The 22550-nt window shown below is 39.5% G+C and overlaps 1 protein-coding gene across 1 annotated transcript; it reads right to left on the bottom strand.

Moving 5' to 3' along the window:
• Positions 1-19815: 19815 nt before the first annotated feature.
• zbtb1 (zinc finger and BTB domain containing 1) lies at positions 19816-21867 on the bottom strand. Its single transcript, XM_030772686.1, has one exon. The coding sequence runs from the start codon at positions 21865-21867 to the stop codon at positions 19816-19818; it is 2052 nt and encodes a 683-aa protein (XP_030628546.1).
• Positions 21868-22550: the final 683 nt, after the last annotated feature.

Genomic DNA, 22550 nt, shown 5'->3' with positions numbered 1-22550 from the left:
AAGGAGCAGAAAAAAAATGAATCAGTGCATTTATTTTCTATATTAAAGGAGCGGCTCTGCAATTAAGAGAAACAAACACAGTTCTTTATAGAAAATTGAAAACATTCACATATGTATCTAAAATGCATTAAGATTTGAGTTAATCAGACTATGTAAGAACTGGCATCCAGCATCATACCACAGTAAATACGTTCATATCATTTGAGCTGAACAAAGTGTCTTCTTTCTAACCCCATGTGGTAAACTCTTAACAGTGTGCAATGACAGAAGAGTAAGAAGAGGATGGGTACCTTAAGGGATGGAGAGAGACAATTTATTTAATCAGAAAAGAGCTCTCAAGAGGCACTAATCCTCCTAATTAAACCACTGACTATTTCTCCTTTCCTGTCGGCATGCTCCTCGCCAGGAAAAAAGGATCACTTTCATGACTCTGGGACACTGAATAATATACATCAAAAGATATAAAATCGCTCCTCAGCGTCATTAATATCTTAAATGATCACTTTAGTCAGGCTAGCTTCAGGCCACATATGACAAAAAAAAACCCACCGCCAACAACAGCAGCGACAAAAAACACCCTTCTATGCTACAAAAATCAGATAGCTTGTAGAAAACTTTTTTATTCTCTCTAAATGTCAAAGCTCTGCACCTTGATCGCGCTATGATCTTTCCAAGCATACTATAACCTAATGCCCATTGTTTAACAAGTCTTGGCCCTGTTGAACATTGAAAACAAGCACCAAGGTCAGAAAAATATAGTGTCAGTATAGGCGTCACTCAAGTTTGCAATTTTGCATTGATACAAAGGAACATGTACTTACATCTAGAATTGCATAAAAATCATCATGCTGGCCTTGACAAAGCTTACTTAAAAAAAGAGAAGTGACATTGCACGCATTTAAAATGAGAGAATATTGCTTCTTCTTGTCTTTCAAATGTGCATGGACAGTAATGCAATGTTATAAAATGAGAAAATACCAATACACTTCTGAACTTAGTAATTCACCATGAGATATGATGGTCCAGGTCACAAAAAAAAAAATGCAAAGAATCTAGAGTGTCTTGCGGAGATTCCCTGCTCACTCAGAGGTGTGTTTTGCCACCATTTGACCTTCCAGGTATGACGATAATTAATGCTCTGCAGTGCTTATGGATACCCGGTGAATCATTTTCTATAATCATGGATTGTACGCAAACACGCTGTCAAAAAGAACTCTGCTAAAAAAAACGCTCAGCTTTCCCATATATTCGGAGCTACTGTAGCCTAAATCCAGTTGTAGAAATAAGAGTAATTTTAATGAGTATTTAAAAAATCACATTTATTGAATGTTTCCCACCATATTTTACACTGTTTATAGAGCATGTCATTCAAACCTGAGGTAATAAGTTTTATAATTAAGTTTGCTACTTTAGAAGCATCTGCAGAGGGAATCTGTCATATAAGTAGTAAAGTACACAAATAACTGGTATTCTATAGTTTCTGAATATACATATGGTTTTGGTATTTTATCTCTGAAACTGTCACAAAATGACATGAGTTGTTTTCGTCTCATTTTAGCTTGAAAGGTTTGTTCATGTTTTTGGTCTATTTTACACTGACTGTATCTAGCGTAAGAACACAAATGTTAGCTATTAATTACAGTGCAATGCAGCAAAATTCTTTCAGGCTATGAATATGGTGGTGACAAACTTTGTGCACCTTTCCTTCAGATATATATAATGTAGCTTTAATTTAAGTTGAGCCTGTTACCAGTTCATCTTACGAGTTCATTTTTTTATACAGGAATTTAGTTTTAAAAAGACACCAAACCACTGTGTAGGTGGCTGTATCACTTATTGTGTCATACAATTTTTCTACAGCTGTAATCTTCACAATCATCAACAAATGGTGTAATTTTCTAAACGAAACAATTACCAATTTTGTACGTTTTCAAAAGAAAATTTGCGGTTTCTTTAATTACTCACTGACATATTATACTACTACCATGGCATTTTTTCACTTCTCTTCATAAATAGCTTTAGTTTCTACCTCAGCGCTGACATACATCTCAGGTCTACTTGTATACTCCCAGGAGATTCATGAAAATGAGTGTGCAATGAACTAAACGATTTACAACAAACAAACTTGATGAGGCCAGTGTCAGTGGCTCCCACCATATGTGTCCCCTGCTACCTCAGACACATCCTCAGCAATGACAGTTTGCCCTGACAGTAAATTCAAACCCCCCATAAACCAAAGGGTCACTTACTGTGTCAAATGTAATTGAATATCATACTTCCTCCACCAATCAATGCACCATTCTTTTGCATTTCAGCCATGGCTGTGAGCCAGTTGAGTATTAGACACTTGCAAATTCACTTGGCAGATGCATTTACCAAAAACGGTAAAACAATCGGAGTTCTCTGAAGTTCCAGAACGACAAAGCCGTGTACCTCACAGAGGTATCATTCATTTGGAGTAGACTTAGCATGTCACCTTCAAAAATTCAAAAGAATTGAGGAAGGCTTTAGACATTACAATCATAACTTCATCAAAGGCTCTCATGAATAAAAGAAGAGGACTGAAAACAGTTAGAGCAGGTGACACTCTCTGAGTGTCACCATGACAACCTAGGCCTGGAGTGGTCAAATCAGCATCAAACTCCCCCACCCCCCACCACAGAATTCAATAAAGGCACCAATCACGCTGGCCATTAAGAAGACATACTGGGCCCTGGATATGGAAGTTCAGCAAGGACACCGGTAATAGACAAGAGAAGGACTTCTGCTTACTCATCATCATCAAAACTTCACTTATTCTCACTAGCAAATGCAGTCTCTCCATCTCCAGCTGAAATTTGAGCATTAGTATCATTAGGTTAGTTTGTCAATGCTATCAGTGAAGCTATCCAAATATTATTATTCACATTCTCATAAGTAATCACCTTAATTTAGAGAGTAGAATAGATTCATTTCCCTTATAGTGAATAGCACCTTTTCAATTTCAACAAACCCTCATTTACAGGTTTGCAAAAAAATGTAGAATGACCCTCCCACTCATGGTTACTATATTGATAACACTACAGCACAATCTTAAATTCCATATACAGTGATTGGAATTATTTCATACAGTGTTTGTAACATCTAGGAGACTGCATTTTACTTTAAGAATGCCTGTTTTGCATCGGTAAGTGTCTGTGGAAGCTTGAGAAAAGAGCACATCTGCCTCCCACTGTGAGGAACGTTCAGTCTTCTAGAAGGCTCTCCACCCTGTTGCCTGTGATTGTGATTTGTGTGTGTGTGTGTGTGTGTGTGTGTGTGTGTGTGTGTGTGTGTGTGTGTGAGTGTGTGTCCTTGCCTGTGTTCTGTTCTACTGAAATACGTACACCAACTAGATCTGCAGTTGGTCTGTGAAATGTCACTGAAACATGCAGAGAACACTCTGCCACAGGCAAGGCCCCCTGGTTTTTTTTCCCCCAGCAAGCAAGCACTGGAGAGGATAGGTCACCAAGGTGAACATCCATCACATTAACTCCAGACGCATTAATCTCTCCACAATATCAACATTCTGTATTTTTTGGGGGGGGTATGGGGGGGGTATGGGTACAAAAGCAAATCTGGTTTGGCAAAAGATTACCGGAGTCCTGGTGTTTATGTAAGCGTTTTTAATCCATGAACAGAGATTGAAGCAGTACAGCTGTGATAATTCCCTTGACATGTCAGGATGGCATTTGAAGGATTGCCAATTCCATCTATTCCTATGAGAGAACCATCATATTCATCGCAGCAAAGATGAAGTTGTGTTTTCTTTTCTTTTCTTTTTTTCCTTTTTTTGTGCCCTTTTTTTTTTTACTGCGTAAACTGTAAATTACTTTTTTGTAGATATACATGCCTCTATTTTAAAACATGAAGGGGACTGTTAAAAAAAGAGAAAAAGAGAAAAGAACGATAGATATTTGATAAATCCCCCAGAGCAAATTCCATGACAACAGCAGAACATGGAAACAAACATCACAAAATATATAGAGCGGAAAGATGATATGGGAAAAACAAGACAAATAAAACACTGACGGTTGCTAAGAGAAACCGCAAAAAGACCTCACTGTTTTTAAAAAGTCTACTTTAACCGTTTTGTACCAGTCATGACTAGCACTGATTGTTAATGCGGACAAACAACTGCTGGAGCAAATTCCTTCCTCTCCCAACCTCGGACACACTGCTGGACAGTCTGAGAAACTGAAGTTCAGGTGATCACCAGTCCACTTGATCAGCACTGTCTTCAGCTTCTGTCCAAGCAGCTATGGCTGGATGATACTGCAAGCACTTGAAGAATCAAAAGGACAATGTCCTCCCTGTGTTGCTAGGTCACAGCTTGGGAAGGGAATAAACATCATGAAAACAAATTCATGATGACATCATCCAATCCAATGTGAGTGTGACAAACAGCAGGCCCGTTGATGAAAGTGTTCACTCATGACTGTAACTGCACCTAATAAAAAACTGACTCAAAAGTTTCTATGATAACAGAGCTATGTATCTGTAATCATTTTTAAATGAATGGACTTTCCTTTTTGTAACAGATACTTTAGTGATGTTTTTTCATGAAATGGTCATTTCTGAAGATGCAGTGGTAACATAGATACTGAAAAACTGTTGATAGGAGGTCTTTAACAACATGGATGTGATGGTGTGAGCAGGGGCATAGCACCAAATTTAGGGCCCCAGACACAGTGGTCATGTGTCCAGGCCCCCCATCCAGGCAGGGCCCTGGTTAGTTAGTTCCACCGTTACCCGCTGTCCAACACCCCTGGGTGTGAGTACCACTGACTTTACTGAGGTGATTCTGCCAGTGCAGTCCTCTACTAACCTGGTGAGCAGAAATGGTTGAGGAGTGGGCAGAGCCAGTCATCCCGTAACTGATCCAATGGGCCAGGCTAGTTCAGGTGCTTGAATCAAATCTGAATGAATTGGGTCTACAAAAAACAAGTTCATTTCAATTGTCTACATGTTGTTTTGGTCACATGTTGTTTTAGTCAGATGGCCTGCTTAAATTCTGTAATCGCTCTTATTCCATTTTAGTGATCCTTTACTCAGCCACACTGAGGCTTTCACTCCTCTTTCTGTACTTTTTTCCCCTGATGTTTTCCCTCACCTCCCTCTGAATGTGTTTAAACACTACACTGTCTCTCTTAGAATGCCTTTTATACTTGTTATAATCAGCAGGTTATTATTTGAAAAACAGTGAACATTTTTACCGGCTACAGAGAGATGAGCATAAACTGTATATAAAAAGTCATGCTTTGTGTACATTTAGACTGTCAGTTTCACGCCACATTAAATATCAGAGAGAGTCTTTTATGCATCTTGCAGAGCTATCTATTTCAATGGAAATCTGAAGACACATATCTATAAAAAGACTGTCTTTCTGCTTGATTTCTCAGCAGACCATATGAAAGGGTAACAAATTAACTGTAAAATCTATAACATTAGTGTTGGCATGCACTCCATGAAACAAGAGCACTCTGACAGCTGATGATACCATTTTGTCTGAAAATGTCTAAATAGCTAAGTCTCACATGATCACAAAGGAAAGGTTAAGTAACATAACACATAAGTCCTCATATGTTGTAATGGGGTATGTGTTACTCAATGGTTATGTAGTCTGAATGGTTAGAGAACAGTCCAAGTATGCCGCTGGCTATGTAAAACTTTTTCAGTTAGTGGTCCAGGTTTGCCCCTGAAGGCGAAGTCACAGGATAGGTTCTTTCTTTCTTTCTTTCTTTCTTTCTTTCTTTCTTTCTTTCTTTCTTTCTTTCTTTCTTTGTTGTTAAAATATGAGACAACACATGAGAAGGGCTGAAACAGAGCTCAATATGGCATTTTGAAAATGCATGGACTTACATTAAATCAAAAAGTGTCCGAAAGGTCATTTCTGTGGAAGGCAGTTCAATCAGGAACAGAAGCTGCCTGAATCCTACTACCACTTCTGCAAAACACCAGGAGACCAGGAGAAAATGTTGTTTCTGAGCTCCTTATTAATTACAGTAAATTAAAATACATTCATCCGTGACATTATGGGACTTAATCCATTACACATTCACTGTATACACTGTATGTTATATGTAGGGGAGAAGGAGAAAGCATGCAGGCCTCTTGTGAATTCATGATTTTGACCAAATAAGGTAAGGCATTCCCATCTCACTCTAAACAGACTCTTGTTCTTTCTCCCATCAGTTCCCTATCTCTTCTCCTGCTCTGCTCTCACTGTCACACTGGTCAGCAGTTCTCCCCTTCTCCTTACCAAAGCAATCCTTCTGTATTTTTTCTTGGCTCCACAATTGTCTCCCATCAACCTCTGTCCAAATTTGTCCTTATCATGCTGCACTATAACTGGAAACATGAAATGGTTCCATCCATTTTGAAATATTTTGGCACCTCCTTTTTTCAAAGCATGTTTTTTTCTCAAAAGTGATAAATGCATATTTCATGACCCAGCTTTTCAAATAGGGCAGAAGTAACAACATCATGGGTACATTTCTCACACAAAACCACTTGCATAATGGAGATCACCTATTGAAAGAGTGGTTTAAACAGGGACTCATCTGAAAAAGTAATCCAAAATATTCACACCAGTCAAAACTGACCCTCTGAAACAGGCTTATGTTGATTAGTACATTGACACAAAATATGTCAACATTTAACAATAAACACTGAATCTCAAATATGGCAACAGTTGGTAGAGAAATACAGAAAAGGTGTATCAAAATCACCTTTTTTCCCATACAGACTGGTTTTAACGTGCATGGCAAAAGGAAATGTCACCAGTAATAGTTTTTGGGTCTTACTTGATATATTAGAACAAGTAAAATTTCAAGCAGAAATGTTTAAGAGCACTGCACACACACACGCAAACACACAAAATGACTGAGCCACGTGTCACTTCAGACGAGGTCAGTGGCATGGTTGATCGGGGAAATGAGTCTTGGTTATGCAGGCAGGTTATAATCTCATCAAATACCATCAGGACATCCATCATCTCCTGACGGTCTAAATAGATTACTTTTACCACTAATGACATTTCTGCTTCCAAGTGCTCCTCACAAAATTTGTCTATAAGGTCATACCACCAAAATGGACATATTTTCATTTCATGCATATTTGGTCTTGTACTGTTATGATATGAATTTGAGACAAAAAACAAATAATTGTGCAGCTTATATCAAGATGCTGAACAGACTCTACAGCCTTTCAGTGTATCACTCTATCAGAGGTTTCTAAATAACCTATTTGACTAGACTGACATTTCCTCTGGAGCTTATTTTTGCAGTTAGGGCATGGAACAAGTTTGCAGTCAGGCCATGGAACTGGTACCAAAGGAGGCTAAGGAGACTGCTTCCCCCACCCACCCCAATTTAATAACTTAACAAATAAGCTAATTAATTAATTAATTAATTAAATTAAGCAAAAAGAGATACTGAGGAGGAATCCTTGTCAGTTTAATGAAAGACTCAGTGAGGAGAGTATTTATTCAAATCCTCATAAAACCGAGACACGGCGATTCTGATTTGATTGGAGGCGCCAGGGCTGTGCCCGCTCCGTCTTGAATTGCAATCTCCTTCACTAATGGGGTTTAATTGAATGTTTGGAGTTTTGTCATATCAGTATGCACTCCTCCCAGAAGACTAAACCGAGATGCTGGTGTGGAAATGTTTTTCCTCCCCCCAAGCTTAAAAAAGGCAGTGTCCAGTGGGTTTATTTTGATTTCCAAAATCTTTGCTTCCAGCTACGGAAATTAATTTCCTGTACAAATGGTGACATATTTTTAGACTGTCTGAGAGGCAAAGGAGATCTGTATTATGTCAAAGGCAGATGGCATTGGAGATCTGCCATCTTGCGACAAACTGGGGTTTATGTACGTTTGTGTCACTCTAGTGTACCATCTCCTGTTGCTATGGAAGTCCCAAATAAGCCTGAATGACAAGTGGGATAAGCAGTTCTGGGTATGATACTGGCACACAGTTCGATACCTGAACTGAGATTAGCATATGCTTACGAGGGAGAGGTTTAAGCACTCACTTTAATTTTTGGACTAGAAAATTCATGGCACAGCTTACATAAAACCCACTTTTACTGCTGAACAGTGTGAGAGTTGAATGTTGGATTCACTGTTGGAAGGATACTCGTGTCTACATCAAAGTACGTCTGAGACAAAGCTGTCACACGAACAAGCAGTGCCTTCTTACAAGCTACTTGGATCCAACAAGTGTCTTCAAGTTGTGATAGCAGTTGAGAAATACACAGCCCTCAGCTCGGCATAACTGGCAACAATAGTGCCCACTGCAGAGCTGCCTCCCACTGACTCTGTGTGCAAGGCCAGATGGTGAAACCTGACAGAAACAATTAACAACAAATATAGAAATGAGTCCTCTTTCTGCATAAGGAGCTTTGTTAGCTCCATTGGATGTGAGGTTGGGGGTAAGCTACACAGGAAAAACAGTACTGAAAAAAAGGAAGACAGGTACGAAATCCAGATGGATGGATGAAATCAGATTGAACCAGTCTTTAGACCACAGACAGAATGTAAGACCACTGAAACCTGGCCACAGACCTCCTCTTCTTGGCTCTGCTCGAGTCTCATAAATGTCTCTCACTTTTGTCATGGTGAATGAGTCCCTGCCCTCATTTCCTGTTTATGTGCACACCCTTCTGTCCACCTCTGAAGGGGTGACTTAGAGGTCTGTGTGAGGCCTGGCTGTATTCTGGGGTTAAAAAAAAAAGATCCAGAACAAAATTGTGCTCTAACAGTGTTTTCTCCTTCATAGCCTTATAAAAGTGTATTCAGACATGTTGACAAGCATCTGCATTAAATGCTTTGTTGAGACAACCAATGGACCACAGCTGCTAAACTGAATGCTGGGAACATGATATGTTTAGTGCAGATTACTGATTATCTCTGCATGCCCCCAATTCTTCAGTCATATTGCATTTCACATCACTTACTGGTGAAGACAAAACATAAAATGTTGGCACAGAACTTCATAATGAATAAATTACTAGAAATAACCCCAGTGACTTACCTTGCATGCTAACTAAGTAAGGAAACTGGCAAATAACTCAAATAGTTGCAATACTCCAACTCTCAGACCAAAAGATGTAATACGAAGCTAGTTAACCCTAGTTTGAATGGTGAGATGAGCAGTAGACTTGCCCAATCTCAATTCTAATTTTAATCCTATCCCTAACCTAGCCCTACACTTCACATCTCAGCAATGAAAAATAGACAGGGCCTGTATCAACTCAGCTACACAATCAGCATTCATACAAATGATGAACGTCTTGCAACATTAAGCAAATCCAATCAAACCACGAGGCATAGCATTAGGTATAGCATTACTTCATGTGGCAAATACAAGAGTCTAAAGTTTCTTCATAAAAAATACCTCATCAGGGTATATAACAAGTTTTGAGATTCTTCTGACCATAGCAAATGTAAGCAGAACAGTGAGTGAGTGAGTGAGAGAAGACAGAAACAGAGTGTGTGAGAATGTGAACTAGGGGGAAAGAGAGAGTCTTTGGATTGCCTGTGCGGTTTGTCTGTACATCAGAGAATCATCACAAAAACAGGCAAGGACATGTTCTGGGGGAAAAAAAAGCAGTCACAGGCAGTAACGTCAGTCTCGCCATGCCTGCCCAGGAGATGAGCCCCATGTGTTTGATTCACAGCTCCTTTCCTAAAGGGGCCACATAGTCATCAATCAGACCCACAATGCACCTCTCCAGTTGGCTGGGCAGTGCATAGAGTGAAATGATGTATGGGTTAATCACAGGAGGAATTATGTAATAGAGCTAGTGACTGAGCTGCGTCAGGAATAGGGCTGGAGGAAGGGTTGAAAGAAGGAAAAAGGAAAAGAGAGAGAAAAAGACAAGGCATTGTTGATTTAAGAGGGAGGACGCACTAATGGCCAATATACGGCATAATAACAATGTTGATACATTCACATAAGTATCAGAGAAAACACAAAAACACAAACAAATACATCCAGACACACATTTTGACACTTAAATGAAAGCTTCACCAATTGTCTACATCATGCTCTGACTTTTTAAGCAGGTCTACTGATGCATGTTTGAGGAACTCCACTGGCTATGATAGTTGAGATTTCAAGATTCTAGCAATCAGCATCACTGTTGGAGGAAAACAAGGGAGTATGAAGCTGAGATGTGGCTAATTACTACTCTTGGCCTCACACGTTTCCATAGTTTCTTTTTAAATGTTAGTACCTAGAAATAGCCAGTGTAATTCATTGAATCCATCAAAGCAGTTCTTTCAGAGTAAGAATACAATATGTACTAAAAGAAAAATTAAATATGAATATTTTCATTATTGATGAGAGTTTTTGGGGGGTAAATGTAATTTAGAATAACATAGCAGTTCCACTAATGTTCTTCACTTGGTCCTTGTCTCCTCCTCCTGCTCTATGAACAGCGTCTAAACACAGCTGAATAGAAGCATAGAGCTGGGGAGGTTTGGGCATGTGGAGCTAGCAGGAGGAAGAGGGAGTAGGGACTTCACACAGGAAAATGGGGAGTAGCTGCCTGGTGACCATGGCTTATGTAATTACACCAATGAAAGGGCCAAGTGTACACCATGTGACTGTGAGAAACAGTGAGTGGGCGTCAACTGTGGTGGGGAAGATTTCCCCTCAATCATGGTCAGTGTTTGCTGGTCTCTAGAGGCACCTGGCATAAGCCCGCATTAAAAGAACTGTGTGTGTGTGTGTGTGTGTGTGTGTGTGTGTGTGTGCGTGCGCGCGCACACATGTGTGTATGGTATACATCAGCAATGATCACAGGCTGATAGACCTGTGTTGTCTCAGAAAAGTGTAATTAGATTTAATAAGAGCAAGAAGTTTCATTAAATAGATGTGCTGAAAAAAAGCTGAACAACAGAATGAACGTCTTTGAAAAGAGTGTTAAAACGTTAATGGAGGAAATGCAAATGCATACAGCTTCATATTCACTCTCAGTTGAACTATAGCAAAGCAGTGGATAAATTTGGTTTACATTGCCTTTTCTTTTGTCATTTTTTTTCGAAATTCATCATTACACTGAGTTATACAAGTAAAGCATGTCTTGGGGAAAACAGACACACACACACACCCCAACTTGTTTGTGTCTTGTTGTTTCACAAATGTCCCTTGTACGCTTTCAGGTCTGACAAAATGAAGAACAGGGCATACAACAGAACTATTGTGTGGAAACCATGAACAATCAATAATGTCAGTGATCAAAATAAATGTACAAAAAACTATAGCCCTGCCAACACAAACTAACATGGGTAAACCGCAAGTAAATAACAGAATAAGAGAATGAAATACTGCCACCATATGGACAACTAGAGAACAACACTGCAGATCCCAGCATTCTCTGCACCTTTTTGTGATAAACAAGAATTGATATTAATCCTGTAGCACACTAAAACAGTCCTTAAGGGACAACACTTAAATGGTCCTACTAACCCAGTTTCATCAACTGAACCACCAAGCATTTATCAGTTTGTAATTTCTCGTGTAATTTCAGCAAAAATTAAAACATTAAAGTCCTTAGTTTCTCCTCAAACCAAAATTTAATCTATTGATAAATTCAGTACAAAAAAAAAAAATCAGTAACCTAAAATATGATTCCTTAGGACATTACCATTTTATTTACAGTCAGGTAGTTACGTAGGCTCAGAGAAAGAAAAGATTCTTCCTCTTTCTTTTCCCCCTGCCTCACTTTACCCACATATTACACACATTCAGACCCAGCACACATTTCACTTGTCTGCGTCACAGTGATCACCACAAGACGTTGCCAGGCATTCAGAGTTGGTTTCCAAACCCACAAGCTTGCTAGCCACCAAGGCACCAAAGTTATTAGAAGCATGCTGAAACTGACTTGCTCTTAGCCAGACGTGGGAACAGTCTGGTTTTGAATGCAGGGGATGAGAATTCATGGCCTTAAAGTCTTTATAACTATTCTATTTTTAGTCGGCCAGAGAGGGGGAAAAACACAAACGTGTGCCAGAGCGTGTTATAGATAATACTGAGTTTCTCATTTTATTTTTAACGTTGAAATATTTACTAAATTTAAATAAGAGCCGAAATGCATCAACATGTAGAACATGAGAAGGAAATACTTTTGAGGATTAAGGTTCCTGCTCAAACTTGATAGATGTGCACAAAGACTAAGAGTAAAATTATGTTTGTGGTAAAGTTGTAATAAAAAGTGGTCAAAGACAGCATCTCTCTAGGATAAGGCTTACACACCTTTAGAAAAATTAGGAGAAGAATCTAAGTGGAAACCAAACCAACCACTATGTTTTTCCAAACACAGAAAGTGTGTCAGATGAATCCTCTGGAGGATTTCCTGAACACTGCAGAGAAGTGTGTTCTCTTACTTTTCATGTAAACATCAACAACAGCAACGGAGACTGATCGTAGATGACGATTTTAGCTTTCCAACCGAGGTCTGCATCGAGAAGCAGCCTCCTTTTACTCCTAAATTTTCTACCATATTCTTCATCATAGTGTTTTTCAGTAACATGACTTAATAGACATCTTCCTGATCTGGTCTTTTTGAACACATGATAGCCTTTCCTCTATAAGCAATATGTTCATGGGAAACTTAGCATACAACAAATAGAAAGACAGTGCTGTTAATACAGAACATAAAGAAAGAAAGTGTTTTTTGGTTGTCATTACAGAATACTGAGGAATTTTTCGAGTGCACTTGTATTATGACTAGGGTAAACTGTCTCCACCTAGAGGCTGGAGTGGAAATAGGCAACTTTCTCCTAGAAAGCCACACTCTTGCATCCCTGTCTTTAAACTCCAGAGTGGTATACTACAAAGTAGGATTCCTCTGTTATCTGGATAAAATATAGCCTAGAGTGCAAAAGACTGCAAAATAGTCATTTTTCTTTGTCTTCACCTATCAGGAATTCCAAACTTCTGTCTTAATGTTATCCAACTAACTATTCAGCAAAGACTTTCAGCAGTGGAAGTGGACATTAATAGGGAAAAGTTTAAGGGTACAAAGGTGAATTTAAAAAAAAAAAAAAAACCCTCAAAGATCAAGAGGGTCCTGTAATTCAAATCAAGTATATAAGACTGAGGAAGCAGAAAAAAGCTCCATATCTGTTAAGGAGAAAGTGTACGTGCAGTCAGAAGGTGTCAGGATTCCATATAGAGTGGTAATTTTGTCACTAGGTCAGACACTTTTACTGACAGTACAAATGTCTCAGTGTAATCCATGCCAAGCTATAACATGCCAGCCGCTACAAGTGGGTTTGAAATATAGTTGTAAATGAACAAATAAACACACTATAATATGTCAGTTAAAAAAAACCAAACATTAAGATATGCATTCTCAGAGGACACCCCCCCCCCCCCTCACCTGTAGATGTAATGCTGATAATACAATTATCATCCACTAATTTATCACCAATTCCATCACAGATTTTGTGCCACCTGAGTTCTCTATGTCTGCTTGTTCCATAGATCATTCCCAATACCATCCTATTTTGATGCTACACACTTACTTCACGCATTCTTATTTCTATCTGTTGTAAACAGATCATCTGACCACCAAAGTAATTAGAAGCGTGCTGAGCATTGTCCTCAAATGGGTTTAGAACTATTATCCTTACTGACATGAATATCATAGTACAGTCAACATGTGTATATCTGTGGGTGGGTGAGAGCATAGACAGAGAAGTCCAGTGAAGTTACATTTAAGAAAAATTGTGTTTTCTTAGCACAGAATTGTTTCACAACACCACCAACAGGAGGATTATTAATTAGTAACAAGATGTGAACAGGAACAGAGAACCCACTAATATGGATCAGCACAAATGTTCATGAATTTGATAACATTTCTTTGCTAAAGGTTGAGCTAGGCACTTCTGTGAATACACTCTTAAGTAAAATGACTTGATGAGAAGCTGAAGAGCATTTCTGAGAATACCTTCAGGCACTGATTTAACTATTTACAGGTTTTTCAGCACCTCGCACAAATAATACTTAAATCTACTCTGCATACATTGTGACTATTCATAAGGAGAGCTGCCTGGCCCTGAACTGGAGCAATCTGATGGAAACAATGAGGTTCCCTATTGTCCCCCGTGCCTCCAGCTTTGTACCATTGCACCCTCCTTACTCAGCCCTCCTCTTATCATATTGCCCTTCCTCAGAACACCCCATGAACAAGCACAACATTTCAAAATAAATTTATTAATTAGGCTCAGGACTTACACTATAGGTCTTTTTTTTTCTGGCTGTAAGTTCTGACTCTAACTCTCAAATGCAAAACAGAGAGAGAGAGGGATAAACCTTACAGAACAATTAGAACTTCAGTTGTACTGTGAAAAGCCTGTTATCAATACAGTTATTTAGATATTTGTATTTAAACATTTTCCATAGGTAACTATCTTACCAGGTGCATGCTCTCAGCAATGTTAGCCTCAAAGATATTTCTTCTGTGAATGGATGACACAGGCTACAAGATTTCAACTTTTCAAGTTGGCACAAAGCTGTTTTTAAGTGCAGGAGGGCATGTCCAAACAACTCTGATCTTTGTATCAGCTTAAGTGGTCTCCCTTCCAACCAGAAACAGCAATTGTTTCATCCATTCAGTATTGCCAACGTAGCACTATCACGTCAAAGAATGTAAAGTCATTAAAAACCCACATGAAACCTCTTCAGTACAATCTCATTCCTGTCTCTCAGTTGCACATTCTTCCAGTTCAGTGTGCTTCTGTTCAATTGCTACTGAGAGGAAACACCACAGGAAATGCTGATGAGTGAAGGCTATTAATATTAATATTAACATATAATTGTAATAAATAATACCTCATGGATGATACGCAATCTTGTAATTGTATGTTTACAGTAAAAATATTAATGATGACCTAGCACCTAAACAGAAGCCCCTAAACCAAGTGAACATGATATGGATCAAGTAGGAAGAAAATCAGAGTTTACCCTCACTGAAAACTGACCTGCACATATTCTAAGCCAGTATGCAAGTTTAAGGCTTTTATGGTACATATCAAGCTAGCATGAAATGACTTGAGGTTACTCTGTTTGCAAAGATAATGGTATTGTAATGAGTCTGGAAGGGGGGTATTATGTAAACAGTTATTTTATTTTATTTTATTCTAGTTGTTGTCATTGTATAGTCATTGCATTGTAGTCATTGCATTTAGTTTAGGGATGAGTATTTCCTGTGTTCTGTTGTGCCTGAGGATATTTTGGACAAAGTATTCTCCTCAATGCCTGTGTAAAGGTGGCATTAGCAAATATCACAATATCAAAAGTACAATCTCTGTCACCTCCTCTCGCTGATTCTATGCAGCAACAGATGCTATGTTGGTGTCAGATGTGGTATTGTTTCTGAATACCCCATAAAAACTCAGCAATTGAACAGAGTCATGCAGGACATGGAGGAGACTGCAAGCAACAATGAAAGGCCACCGAGGCTACTTCAAGGTGCATACCAAGAATTAAGATAGTGAAGTGCAACCATAGTCAATGTTGACGTTAGAGTAAGTGAGCAAGGAGTATCCCTAGGGAGACACTGTAATCATCTGTCCGCAGTGGCTGTCACCGACACTGCTGCTGCGTGTGTTGGTGTTGGCTTACCTGTCCTATCCCAAGTCTGCCTGTCCTGATACTGGAGGGACTGGTACAATGCCCATGATGTGAGTGCGGAACATCAGACACTGCTAATGGCTTTGGCAGCAGTCCTGGGATGATGTTTTTGAGGGCATCATGAGGACATGTAATGGGGAGGCAAGCCAGCAGAGGACGCAGAGAGCGCCCAGCCACGCAGGGACTTTGTGGGCACCAGCACTGGTTGGCCTTTTCAAGGAGGTAATTTAACAGCCCTGGGGGGAGGGGTACTCCTCCCAGCATGCATCAAGAGTTTTATGTAAATAGTTCTAGTTATCATCCCTGCATTTTGTAAGTTTACGGATGAGTTCTAATGTGTATCTGAGGTCTCTTCTGATGTCTGATGTTCTGTTCCACTCTGCCTTTATAAAAGCAGGGTTAGCAAATATCATTGAAAGAACAACTTCCCTTGTCCGTCATCTTCTCTTGCTGAATCTTCGTTACGACAGACATTACAATATATTTTTCAGCATTTTATAGCGTGTAAACTACTTATGACAGGTGAGTAGCTTTAGGTGAATTAACTGTGACTGAACATTGGTGACGCAGAATATATGTTTGTTCCTCTTAAACTAAATTGACTTCTAACTTGGTATTGTCCTGAGAGCTGCATTCAGGTTTGTTCATGACCAGCTCATCATCGGGATGAAGCCCATTCTGGTTCAAGATATACACAGATGACTTTTGTTTCAGGCACGATTAGAATCCAGATTCTCTGAGAAAGAAATAAAGGTCTCTTGAAGAGCCTACTCACAGCTAACAAATGTAATTTATGAAAATTATGTGAATTGTTAAAATAATAGAGACTTATTGTGCATCACATGAGACAACTAACACAAGTATGGCTTGTCAGTTGTGTAGAAGTGTTGGTTAATCCAAGTTAGATTCTGCCAACTTAAACATATATTGTTACGAAGGCTAAAAAAACCAAACAAACAAACAAAAAAAAAAAAAACACACACGTACGCACAGAGAGACTGAAAAAGAGAATTCTAAGAGAATGCCAAATCACCTAGTGGAGTTGAAATTTTTTAACTAAGTTTGACTCTAAACTAAGTTTAAGAATAAGTATTTGTCACAGGTGTCCTCTAGCCATTAGCAGCCTGCATCTATAAGCAGTGTAGGAATGAAGTCATTTTTGTCGACTTAAAGCATCAATTACCAGAAAAAGCAAAGCTGTCAATTTTAGTAGACCTAGGCTGTAATCACACAGGGCCTCATGACAAACATACAGGACAAGGGAAAACTAAAACGCAGGCTAATTATTCACATGAGGACAGAACAATTACAAATACACAACATACTGGGCGACTGTACAAAAAGCTGGACAAATTGTACAGTTTGACAAGAAAGAAAAATCCTGAATGGATGATTCAGTCCAGTTTTTCAGTCTTTGACCCAGTGCACTGTATATTGTAGTTGCAATGGTCAGTTTAGCATTGTCAAATGGGCCTAAGAAGAGCGGATGAGATTTGATTGGGCATTTGCATTGCAAACTGTACACCCTCAGACAACCCTAACCTGTGTTCAGAGAAACCTGTATTTTACACCTGGTTATGTACACAATGCAAATGCCAGCAGAGCTGCCTCCAGGTATTCTCTTAGTTAAGGTTATTATTCAGTTTGAAGCTAATTCTGATTCAAGAAAGGATAGTTAAAAGTTAACTATCCTTTCTTGAATCAGAATTAGTTTCAAGCAATACGTTGCTAAAGCAATATGTTAGTGTGTAAAACCTCCACAAACACCGTTTGTCCTATCTTCATTACACAACAATGTTGTTACAATTGTGTGATGCAGAGTAATTGTTTGGTGCAGAGGTTACAAAAGAAAATCTATACAAAAATCCTTGCATTTCATTTGTAAAAGATCCATTTACTTTATTGTGATTTCAAAATCAAAGCTTTGTTCTGATGAATAACATTAACTACAGATCATTTTGAATATGCTTAACAGGTAACACAATCTCGACTCAATGGATATCCTCAAAGCTTTGAAACTTTTTACCAGATGTTCTTTAAAACAACTGAATGAAATAACGACAAACTAAGCATGAACTACCTGAATGAAAAGCTGGCTGAAAATTGCTCTTTAGAGGACAACAGATCAAGTTCATGAACAAAACTGCTGAACAAACGAAGTCTGTTAATGTGTAAGAAAAGAAAGAAAAAAAACACATTTTCCTGTCTAGAAATGAATATATTACTAGGTATGATGTTTAGCTAAAATTTATGCGATGCACACCAACATGTTGAACACTCACTGTAACAAATTAGCATCGTTCAGTTAAAGTTATGTAGGACAAAGTGATGGAAATTCCTTTTCAGGCAAGACTAGAAATTCTCTTTGTAATTTAGCTTTGCAAAGCTTCATTTTGTATGTGTACTTACATACAAAATGACTGGTATAACTGAAATCCTGTTTTGTTTTGTTTTTTTAAAAAATGTTCCCACCTCCCTTTTTGGTTGAACTAACAACTGAATTTATTCTCCAGTTCAGAAACTGAAATAATTAGTGTAATTAGATGGTTTTGTGGCATGCTATCCAGACCCAATGCTGACTGCACCTGCTCCTCTGCCAGTATAGCGATCCCTGCTAAGGGAACAGCAATTCTAGGACACAGACAATATGCAGATTTACTCATCAGACCAAATGCAAACAACTAAAGGGTTTTCATTTCACTGTGAATCCTGATCTTCACAGGAGGGAGTTAGTATTAGACCAAATGCTTGCCCTAAATTTAAATATGTAACCTTACCAATGTCCTAGGTTAGCATAATCTGCCACACACTCTAGTTTCATAGCAAGACTTTCTGGTGTGAGCCTTATGCCTTGTGAATTAAAATGTACCATGGCCTTAACACTTAAAGAACCAAATGAAATGTCAGAAAACCCTCAATACTAATACTCTTTTGAAATGGAAAAGAACTAAAAGTAGAGATGATAATTAAATAATAACAATAATAGAGCATTACACTATCATGCAAGCTAGAGGCAGTATCAAGATTGTCAACATCCATAATGATTGTTTTCTTTAGCTTTTCAGTCCAAATACTATGAACAAGAACCTGGTAAAATGAAATGTAACAAAAATATCTGCTATAATGTTTTCCCATCATAACTGCTATGCATCTGTTGAAACAGACAAACCCATCAAGCAAAAAAGCAAAACGTACAGTTAAGCCAGCTATTTGTTTAGCCACATATACAAAAAAAATCACTGAGCCACTGGATTGAACAACACGACAGATAAAAAGGTCGCACTTGCATAGTTAATACACTGAATGAAGTTAAGCTCAAAAGAAGGATTTTTCTTGAGAGAATCGCGCAAAAACAAATACAACTAGCAGAAGGCCATCCACAAGAGTAGTCTCTTTGTTCCAGACCACCATCAGTTAGAGTATTTCTAGTGTTCCAGTGCAAAAGGGAGTAGTGCCTATACCCTTTAATGCCACTAATTCTCTTTTTCCATTTTTGTATCTCAAGGCCTTAAGATCTCTAAGGACATATATGAGTGATACAAGAGCTTAATAGCTGAGATCATGACTGACAGACCAACAAAACAAATGGTGAGAATTAGATTTGTCAAAATGACAGAAACCAGAGCACCAAACGGACAGGTCCAAACTGTCACAATAGACCTGTGTTTCCTATGCTTTTTTTTTTTTCTATTTTCTGATAGCTTGTGCATACTTTAACTTGATAAGTCAAAGAGGTATTACACAATGAAAAACAAAATAATAAAACAAGAGACAATAATAAAAAAATATACACACCAATAGAGAGACAGATCCATTGTTGTTTGAAAAAGAAAAAAAAAGGCCGCAGATGTACCAGCTTTTCACATCCTTGATCAACCAACATGTGTGATCCTAAGTGTAGAATGTAAGACACTGAATCTCAAAAACTGCCTGAAACTTCAGGCACTCAGTTCCTCAACAATAGTTGAACTATGCACCTGGATTATGCATATTGTTTCAAAGTGCAGTCATTAAAGGAATTTTTTGGTGTTTTAAGTGCATAGATTTGCTTTCACATTTACAGTATGGCTTTTTAATTTTTTTTTTTTTTTTTGTCATCATAGTTTTTGACCCAATGCAAAATTTATGCAGCCAAATCTGTCTCTTATTGTCTCTTTGTGTGCTTGGAATTGTAGTGGCTCCGCATGTCTTTACGGAGGCGGAATTTCTCACCGCACACACCACAGATGTACAGGTGAACGTCCATGTGCTTCTCTAAATGGTCGCTGCTAGGAAAGATCTGGAAACACACTTGACAGATAGTCTCTCCAGCGGACAGGTGAGAGATCATGTGACGCACATGGTCATGCTTGAGGAAGGTACCCTGGTCACAGACGGGACAGACATATCGTGCCATGCCCTTGTGCATGTCAGTATGAAGCCGAAGTTGGCGTTCACGCAGGAACTGCTTCCCGCACGTCTGACATGTGAACTGCTTCTCCCTGGTGTGCACCGTGTAGTGCTCTCGAAGGTGACAGCGCTGGTAGAAACCTTTACCACAGATCCCACAGAAATGCTTGCGTCGATGATCCGGCTCGGCTCCATCCTCCATCAGGGTTGGACGGAAGGGCTCCTGCTCAGGACACGCTAGCGTGTGTTCCACAGCCAGACTTTCCGTTTCGAACACCAAGCCACAAAGTGGGCACCGGAAACCCAAGTCAGCACCCTCCAATAAACTCTCCTCCATGGCTTGCCCATCCTCTGGGATTGGGGAATCTTCCTCTGGAGAGTCTGTCTCCGCACACTGTGGCTCACCGCAGCGCTCAGCATGCTCCTGCAGCTGCCGGCCTTTGATCAGCACTTGGCCACACCTTCCACAAGCACAGATATGTCCCATGTGGCTGGAGATGTAATGGGCTGACTGGTCCTCCTCTGCAAGCAAGGTCCCACACAATTCACAAGGTGTGCATTCCCCATCTTGCTTCTCTTCTTTAATCCTTGGCACTTTTGGGGCTGACCCTGACTCTTCACTGCTAGTCATATGCCTCTCGAAGGAACTGCTTCCTTTTTCCATGGCTGACACTCCAGCCTCTTCCTCACTGTCAAATCTGGTTGTCTGGTCACCAACAATGTCTTTATATCCCCTGCGGCGTAAGCTGCAGCTGCCTATAGTATGTTTTCCCACCTGGATCACTTTGATATTTTCTATCTCTGATTCTGAGTCTTCCTCGTGCTCCATTTTAATGTTTATGTTTTGCGAGGAAGCAGGCTCATTGTCCATTCCAGTGCCCACAGATCGGATTACAGTCTCTGAGTCTGACTTGTGGTCTGCCCAGTCATCTTCACCCTTGCAAACGACTTTATGCTCCCCCTCAGAGGCAGAGCTCTCAGCCTTGTTGGAGTCATTGTCAGTCTCTTTGCCAACTCTGGGTGGCTGGAATGCCTTGCGGTTAGTACACGTGAGGATGTGCTCAATGAGCAGCTTCTCACAGCTGAAGACGAATCCGCAGTCATCACAAGTGTAAGTGCGACCAAACCTGGGCCGCTCTTTCAAGGCAGAGCTCCGGCCTGAGGTCCTCTTTCTCAAATCACATGGCTGCTCGGGCATACTTTCAGAGTGTGGACGAGGGAGGGGTATAACCACCTCTTCAACAGGTTTGACAGTCAAAACGTTTGTGCTATGGCGTGTTGATGGGGTCGCAATCTTGGGTATGCGTTCGCCTTCTGCAGGGCTGGGCCTCTGCTGCTCAAACATCCGAACACCAAACATCATCTTTCCTCCGACTGCACTGGAGGTAGATGAAGAGCTAGACGAGGAGGAAGAAGAGGCAGATGAGGATGGTGTTAGATTGGAAGTGCGGATGTCCCGCAGGTCCTCAAGTGAGTCAGGGATGTAGTACATCTGCAGATAGGCCATGGAGGACTTGAGCTCCTCAAACTCGTAGTGGCCAACTACAATACGGCCAAGATACATAAGCTGCAGGATTAGGTCAAAGCACTCAGCACTGATTTGCATATTGCTGAGATCAAGACGTGCTGTTCCCTGCTGATCTCGAATGAACATCATCCTGAAGTAGGAACTACAGGCTGCTAGGACAGCCTTATGAGCCCTGAAGTAAATATCCCCAATAGCGATACAGCAGTCACATAGAAAGCCCCATTCCCGCTGGTTGTTGAGCTGCTGAAGGACATGTTCACTGTGACTAGGCCTCGCCATCATCCTGGAAGGTATAATGAAGAAAAAAAATTGACATTTTAAACATTACTTTTTCAAAGATGATATCCATGCTCCTTTTTTAAAGGTGTTGAAAATTGGTAAAATAATGTTGATGGAAAAAGACTAACCAATCAAAGACTAGGTGTTACTTGGCTTACTAATTAAAGATTGTGAATGAATTACACTGGCTGACCGGAATATTGTATTTTTGTAACTAACCATGCCCAGGAATGCAGACTGTTAAGTTCAAGGATGCTTCCAATTGTTCACTCATGAAATTACCTTAACTTACCAAATACATTACAAAACTAAGCAAAGAAGTCTGTATAAAATAAACAAAAAGGATTCTTTTTTATTCTTATAACACAAGAACTTTATATTCTCTTACACAAATACGACTGCACAGAAGCCGAGTACGTTTCCATAGAATAATATGTCACCGTTGTTCACAAACCTAATGACTATTTTAAATAAAATCCTAACAAAATCTAAATTTGCATTGATAAGGAGCTCTTATGCGGCATTATTTTGGTCTCCCATGGCTACCTTACCACTGGTATACAAAACTGAGGTAACACAAATATAAACTGATTCATGATCTGTTACCACAGGGAAATGGAGAGATACATCAGAGGGCAGGTGGAAAAGACAAAAGAAGAATCATTAAGCAATGAAGATTTTTC

The sequence above is a fragment of the Chanos chanos genome, chromosome 4 (genome assembly GCF_902362185.1).
Source record: "Chanos chanos chromosome 4, fChaCha1.1, whole genome shotgun sequence".
Taxonomy (NCBI): Eukaryota; Metazoa; Chordata; class Actinopteri; order Gonorynchiformes; family Chanidae; genus Chanos; species Chanos chanos.
The sequence above is the reverse complement of the archived record's forward strand: the minus strand, read 5'-3'. Positions and strand labels throughout refer to the sequence as shown.

What these genes read in the sequence shown, in the direction of transcription:
- zbtb1 (XM_030772686.1), bottom strand. Translation starts at nt 21,867, where the DNA reads ATGGCGAGGCCTAGTCACAGTGAACATGTCCTTCAGCAGCTCAACAAC.